The 7,500-nt window shown below is 43.9% G+C and overlaps 1 protein-coding gene across 1 annotated transcript; it reads left to right on the top strand.

Annotated features, from left to right (window-relative positions):
• The first annotated feature begins 450 nt into the window (after nucleotides 1–450).
• On the top strand, nucleotides 451–6,826 carry LOC143299171 (ganglioside GM2 activator-like). The gene is made up of 4 exons (XM_076612308.1): nucleotides 451–982; nucleotides 2,156–2,360; nucleotides 4,011–4,185; nucleotides 5,927–6,826. Exons 1-4 carry the CDS (start codon nucleotides 877–879, stop codon nucleotides 6,038–6,040), a joined length of 600 nt encoding a protein of 199 aa, XP_076468423.1. The 5' UTR covers nucleotides 451–876; the 3' UTR covers nucleotides 6,041–6,826.
• Nucleotides 6,827–7,500: the final 674 nt, after the last annotated feature.

Here is a 7,500-nt window from a genome sequence, read left to right as displayed (position 1 = left end):
ACTTATTAGAGAGAGAGAGAGAGAGAGAGAGAGAGAGAGAGAGAGAGTACATGAAAGAACGATAACTCAGCTGTGAACTCTCTCACAGGAGCTGTCATCGTTCGCCAGACATCCACATCGCCTGCTGCAGAAGAAATGCGTTCGATAACTCTTTCCAAGCACCCACTGGCTGCAGTTTGAGGAGTTATTCCCCTTGATCTGGAAGTTGCTCATCAACAGAGGAGACACATTGACTCTGCTTCAGAAGACAAACGTACACTGATGGATGGGATGTAAACAAGGTCACCTACACTACTCACAGTTTTTTTTTTAATTCTAATTTTTTTTTTTTTATAGAAGTTGTCATGGACAAGTTGTGTGTTCGTTTGCGAACTCACTTAACCCACTCGTTTCTAGAACGTCTGGTCGGTTTCTTTGACAGCGCGGGCTTTGAGTTTAAGGATCTATTAGTTTGCACCTTGTGGTCGTGCTTTTCAGTGCTGGGGTCTTGGTGTTGTGAAGCTTTCTACAAGTGCCATCGCTGCTGATAGAACAACCTTTTCTGGGCCAGGTAAAGGATAACAAGAGCAACCCCCCGTTCTCCACCCGATCAGCAACGGTACTACATTGACCACCACCACCAAAGTATTAACCGGAGACTAACGACAGCAGGATAGGCAGCAGTAACAGCAGCCGTAGCAGCTTGAAATGCAATATCATTCAGCATTAGTATTGGTCATTAGCAAGGAACTTATATTACCCAGTCTCACTTCAGTCTGAAAAAAAAGAAGAAAAAAAAAAAAAGGTTCACTGCGATTCTCCAGACAGCTGATGGAGGAGTACACAAAACGATTAATACCATGACGAAATCATCTCTAAACTGACGTCATATCTGGGATGGATGACCGGCAGATGATCGCCTTCATTCTGATGCTGTGCTGCTTATCGCCCCTGTGCCAGAGTCTGCGAAAACAGGAGAAGACGCTCAAGTTTTCAGACTGTGGTAAGGGTCAATCAGTATGTTGTAAAATGAGGAAATGAATTTTACGAACGCTAGCATTATTATGGTTATGATGATGGTGATTGTTGTTATTATTACTATCATTATTGATAGCAGCAGCAGCAGCAGTAGTCGTAGCAGTATTATTGTCATTATTATTAGTATACAAGATATATCCGAAGCGAAGTGTAGACCTTTTTATTTCTTTCCTCGTTTTTTTTAATTTTTTTTCAAATTTCATTGCTCGATTTAATCTTTAAGTTATTGTTATCCGTTTCTGCCAACAATGTAACGAATATCATTATAAGATTTGAATGGACCTATTCTGTTCCACCCCTATCTTCTTTATCTTATCATTTTGCTCACTCTTACTTTTTGGAGTGATGCCCTAGAGGAAACGCGTCCGCCTAGGAAGCGAGAGAATCTGAGCGCACTGGTTCGAATCCCGGCACAGTAGCCAGTATTTTCTCCCCTTCAACTAGACGAGTGATGGTCTGAACGCTAGTCATTCGGATGAGACAATAAGCCCGTGTGCAGCACGGAAAAGAACCCTCGACAACAAAAGGGTTGTCGCTAGGAAAATTCTGCAGAAAAATCCACTTCGATGGGGAAACAAACAAACAAAAAACAAACAAACAAAAAAAACCCCCCCAAAACAAACAAACAAACAAACAAAAAAAACAACAACAAAAAAGCAAACGAAAACAGCAACAACAACAACAACAACAACAAAACACACAAAAAAACCCACACCAAAAAACAAACAAACAAACAAAAAAACAAAAACAAAAACAAACCCAAAACAAAGAAAAAACTCTAGGCAGGAAAAAAAAGAAAAGAAAAAAAAACAAAAAACAACAACAAAAACGTGGTGCACTTATTGTAGCGACGTGCTCTCCCTGGGGAGAGCAGCCCAAATTTCACACAGAGTGACAAAAAAGAGTAAAACAATACAATACATTACAATACAATATTTTCCCCCTTCCAAATGGCGACCGGCACCCAGAATATTCAACAGAGGCCATGGAATTATAACAGACGCGCCGAGTCGGAATAACTTAGGCGTTGTTGGACTTGTGCAAAATGGGCGCGAAAAGAATATCGACCAATGACAATCCTTCTTCTGTCGGTTTTTTTTTTTTCTTTTTTTTTTTTTTTTTTTTTTTTTTTTTAAAGGAAGCGACCCTCAGCGACCAATCATGTTCGGGCTGGTCAAAGCCCGACCAATCCCCGTCGTTGTTCCTGGCACGCTGTACGTGACGCTGAAGGGCAGCATGACGTCACAGCTGCCGCGTCATCTGACGATAGAGCTGCACGTCATGAAGTACATCTTCGGGTTCCCCTTCACGGTGCCCTGTCTGAGGGGGAGGATTGGATCTTGGTGAGTGGACGTTGATAACAATAATGATAATGGTAGTAAATTTATTTGTATTCAGCGATAAATGTTATTTCATCGATGAGGTTCTTTTTGGTTTTGGCCCCCCCCCCCCCGGCCCCCCACACTTCCTTTTCTATTCCAACCTGTGGAAGTGCCTTCTATTTTATTCTTAATGCACATACCAGTACATCATGAGGGGGGACGGGGGGAGGGGTGGGGGCGTGGCAGAGTCAGTCAAAAGTTGGACAGTGTTCACCAGTAATCTGAGGTTGCCCCCCCCCCCCTCCTCTCATCCCGCCCCCAACCTCCCCCCCTCCCCCCTCTTTTTTTTTTTCTTTTTTTTTTTTTTTTCGAAAGGAGGAATCAGAGGACGCTGAAACGTTCAGCATCCCTGGAAGTTTTTCTTTTCTTCTTTTTATTTTTATTTTATTTTTTTCTCCCCCCCCCCCTACTTTTTTTTATCCATCATATATTTTTTTCCTTCTTTCTGTTATTTCTTTGTTTGTTTGTCTTTTCTTTTTTAAAATTCCTTTTTCTTTTTTTTTTCTTTTTCGTCCCTTTGCAGTCTGTCTTCTTCCATTTGTCATGTTCAAACATTTTCAAGGCCATGCAATAATTATATCGTGGTTTCACGCACAATTGTAGTGTCTGGGAGAGGCGAGGTAAACATGATCTCTCTCTGTGTCTCTCTGTGTGTGTCTCTCTCTCTGTTTCTGTCCCTGTCTTTGCCTGTCTCTCTCTGTCTCTGTCTCTCTCTCTGCCTCTGTCTCTCTCTCTCGGTCTCTCTCCTTATCTCTGTCTGTTTCTGTTTCTGTCTGTCTGTCTGTTTGTGTGTGTGTGTCTCTCTCTGTCTCTCCTTGTCTCTCCCCGTCTCTCTGTTTCTGTTTCTGTCTCTGTCTGTCTGTCTGTCTCTCTCTTGTCTCTCCCCGTCTCTCTGTTTCTGTTTCTGTCTCTGTCTGTCTGTCTGTCTCTCTTCACCCCTTCTCTCTCTGTCTCTCCTTGTCTCTGTCTCTGTTTCTGTTTCTGTCTGTCTGTCTGTGTCTGTCTCTCGCGGCCCTGTTTCGGTATGGTGTTGGATTCTTGGGAAAGACATATCACTCCGGTATTTCCTTACACCTCCCTTCTGTGAATGGGTACGGTGCTTGACTTCCTTTGGGGAAGGTTGAAACAGCAAGAAGGAAGGGGTTATGTGATCCCGCCTTCCTTCATACCGATCGAGCCCTTGAAAAAGGGGAAGTAACCTGACTGCCCCGAGGGCCGAAAATGGCTATGGGACCTTTGAACCTTTGATCTTTTTTTTCTTTCAAAACTCGTTTATCTTATTAGAGAGCGTTTATTTGATCAACAGTTCCTGTCACAACACAAGGGGTTAGCCTTGAAACTGGTCTTGTGCACTTTTTTTTTCCTCGCACCCCCTTCTACAGTTTCTTTCCGTAATCTTTTCAAAATGTGTGTGTATGTGTGTGCGTGCGTGTGTGCGTGCGTGCGTGTGTGTGTGTGTGTGTGTGTGTGTGTGTGTGTGTGTGTGTGTGTGTGTGTGTGTGTGCGTGCGTGCGTACGTGCGTGTTTGTGTGTGTGTGTGTGTGTGTGTGTGTGTGTGTGTGTGTACTCGAGCGCGCTTGCGTGCGTGCGTGGTGTATACCACTCTTCCAGTACGTACGACGACTTCTGCTCTTCGCTGGAACGCTTCGAAGAACGGCCGTGCCCGCGAAGGTTACAGAGGTACGGGGTACCATGCCGCTGTCATGTTCAGGCGGGCAACTTCTCCGTGCAGGACCTGCCTCTGAACGTGCCCAAAGTCCAGGGTTACGCAGCAAGTCTGTTGAATGTGCGTGTGTTCACATTCTGTCTGTTCTTTGCAAAGGCTATTTATATGAGTTACTTTATTGCGTGTGTTTGTCTATATATTGACGTATGTAAAACACACACACACACACACACACACACACACACACACACACACACACACATCTATATCTATCAGTCTATCTCTCTCTCTCTCTCTCTCTCTCTCTCTATATATATATATATATATATATATATCCATGTCAGTTATTTTGTAGTCTCAGCTATCCATGTCAGTTATTTTGTAGTCTCAGCTATCCATGTCAGTTATTTTGTAGTCTCAGCAATTTCATGAAGTAACTAGAAATTTAAGAAAGAAAGAAACAAAGACTAATCAAATGAAAATGAATCGTAGCTTGCGTGCAATGCATATTATCGTTCATCGACACCCTGGACACATGTGCGATGCTGAATTGTATTGTATCAATTGTATTGTATTGTATTGATTTTTTTGTCACAACATTTTTCTCTGTGTGAAATTCGGGCTGCTCTCTCCGTGGAGAAAAACGCCACCCCTTTTCTTTCTTCCAGTCTGTAAGAGTATTTTGTTTTACAATAAAAGTGAATGTTTCCATATAACTGTGCCAGAGACATAACCATCTCTCATTACCGTGGGTTTATTTGTCGTATGCTACGTGCATACTGGACACAGGACCTCGGTTTATCGTGTCATCTGAAGGACTAGCACCTAGATCACCACTCAACGTCTGGCGTTGGCTCACTGGGGCCGTATCTTCGCGGATATGTGTGACGTAGCAACCAGCCTATCACTGAATTTCACCCCCTCAGAGTTATACCCACACTATTTGAACTCGTCCATTCCATGTTCATTCGAAGTCTGCTCTTTTTTTTTCCTTTTTTCTTGTTAGGTTCCCTGTGGGGTTTTGTAACATCGCCGATTGTTGCGTGAAGATCAGACACTGCTGCACATCTCTTTGTTTGTAGTGTTCGACGTTGTGACACAAACCCTTGATATGTTCATAGAAGGCAAACGCCCAGAACTTAGATCTCACCTGTGTGTGTGTGTGTGTGTGTGTGTGTGTGTGTGTGTGTGTGTGTGTGTGTGTGTGTGTGTGTGTGTTGAGCATAATGCGTGTGCGAATACGTGCGCGAGCGAGCAGAACGACCGCTTCTCTTCAGACGAAAGCATGCAAAGCATGGTATCACCTGAACATCTTTTCTATGTCACCAGAATGGCTTCACAATAGGCCGCGCCGCTATTTCTATGTCTCATGATCTAATACCTGAAGCAACCCCCCCCCCTCCCGCCCCCATCTTTTGCCTTGCCAAATCCCTGCACTCAGCTTGTTCACGACGAAGTCTAAGACACACCTCTTTCCAAAACGACTCATCCTTCCCTTAGCCCAGTGCACGAGTCAGCGTCGCAGTGCCCCGATGGTTTCCAGCGGAGCTAAGGGACCAAGCAAGAATCCGCCCCTCCATCCTTCCGTCCACAATTTTTTTTCAAGCTTACTGTAGCTTTTTTTCCCCTAGCCCTTTATCTATGTGTATTATTGAATTTTGTTTTCCATCTCTGCTGCATGCATGCGAAAGTCGAGTGTGAAAGTGCTTCCATTTGTCTCCGCACAAGATTTAGTGTCGCATAAATACATTATAATAATAATCTATTCTTATATATATATATATATATATATATATATATATATATATATATATATATATATATATATATATATATATATATATATATATTATTCTTCCAGGGAGACTACAAGTTGGTGATATCAGTCTACGATATTGATCACGTGGAGCTTGGCTGTCTGGAGCTGCAGTTCACCGTGAAGAAACGACACTCTGGTTGGCTGTTCAAAATATGACGTCATATGGTATGTATGACGTCACCTGAGGGCTTGAGAGGAGAAGAGGACAAACCAGGACCTTCAGTATACCTTGACGAAGACGACAAAGGAAAGCATGTAAATGTGAACTGCCTAAAATATGACGTCGAAAGGAAAGGGTGTATATGATCTTGCTGAGCTGTCTAAAATATGACGTCGAAAGGTAAGGGTGTATATTATCTTGCTGAGCTGTCTAAAACATTACGTCGAAAGAAAAAGTTGTACTCTTGTTGACCTATGATTTAAAATATATGACGTCTAAAGACAAAAGGAGTAGTATTGTTGAGCTGTCCAAAGAATGACGTCGAAAGAAAAGTATATTCTCTTTTTGAGTTGTCTGAAATGAGATGAAGAAAAGAAAGAGCTGAGCTATATAAATCATGACGTCGAAAGGAAAGGGTGCATGTGCTCTCGTTGAACTGTCTATCATATGACGTCAAAAGGGAAGGGTATACTCTGTGCTGAGCTGTCTAAAATATGACGTCAAAGGATAGGCTTCATGTACCATTTCTTGAGCTGTCTAAAAGGAAAGGGTGCACTCTTGGCGGACTATTCTTCTATGACAGTGACTGCAACAGATTGTTCAATCTGTGTAGACACTATGATAGTGACCGCAACAGACTGCTCAGTCTGTGTAGATGCCGTGATAGGGACGGCAACAGATTGTTCATTTTTGCCAGTACAGGCACTGAGTGAATTAACAATGGAACACTTAGTGTTGACCACTTTCATTCATCCAGGGATGTGCTGGAAGATTGGCTTTGGTGGAAGGGGAAGCAGCGGGAGGTGGGATGGGGAGGGGGGCTGCATAGAGTTCAGCGTATGGAAGATTGGCTTTAGTGGAGGGGTGGCGTGGGGCTGCATAGAGTTCAGCGTATGGAAGATTGGCTTTAGTGGAGGGGTGGCGTGGGGCTGCATAGAGTTCAGCATGTGGAAGATTGGCTTTAGTGGAGGGGTGGCGTGGGGCTGCATAGAGTTCAGCATGTGGAAGATTGGCTTTAGTGGAGGGGGGGATGGGGGGATGGGCGTGGGGCTGCATAGAGTTCAGCATGTGGAAGATTGGCTTTAGTGGAGGGGTGGCGTGGGGCTGCATAGAGTTCAGCATGTGGAAGATTGGCTTTAGTGGAGGGGGATGGGGGTAGGTGGGTGGTAGCGGTTAGTGTATGGAAAATTGGCTTTGGTGGAAGGGGTGGGTGGGTTCAATGTTGGTGTAGTGTTCAGTGTATGATGGGCGCAATAGCCGAGTGGTTAAAGCGTTGGACTTTCAATCTGAGGGTCCCGGGTTCGATTCTCGGTAACGGCGCCTGGCGGGTAAAGGGTGGAGATTTTTCCGATCTCCCAGGTCAACATGTTTGCAGAAATGCTAGTGCCTGAACCCCCTTCGTATGTATACGCACGCAGTGGATCAAATACGCACATTACAAATCCTGCAATCCATG

Source organism: Babylonia areolata, chromosome 24, assembly GCF_041734735.1.
Source record: "Babylonia areolata isolate BAREFJ2019XMU chromosome 24, ASM4173473v1, whole genome shotgun sequence".
Classification (NCBI taxonomy): Eukaryota; Metazoa; Mollusca; class Gastropoda; order Neogastropoda; family Buccinidae; genus Babylonia; species Babylonia areolata.
Note: the sequence above shows the minus strand (reverse complement) of the source record. Positions and strands in the feature narration are given on the sequence as shown.

What these genes read in the sequence shown, in the direction of transcription:
- LOC143299171 (XM_076612308.1), top strand. Translation starts at nt 877, where the DNA reads ATGGATGACCGGCAGATGATCGCCTTCATTCTGATGCTGTGCTGCTTA. An exon ending in GCTCAAGTTTTCAGACTGTG is followed by an intron (nt 983 to 2,155) that starts GTAAGGGTCAAT and finishes TTTTTTTTAAAG; the next exon opens with GAAGCGACCCTCAGCGACCA. An exon ending in ACGCAGCAAGTCTGTTGAAT is followed by an intron (nt 4,186 to 5,926) that starts GTGCGTGTGTTC and finishes TTATTCTTCCAG; the next exon opens with GGAGACTACAAGTTGGTGAT.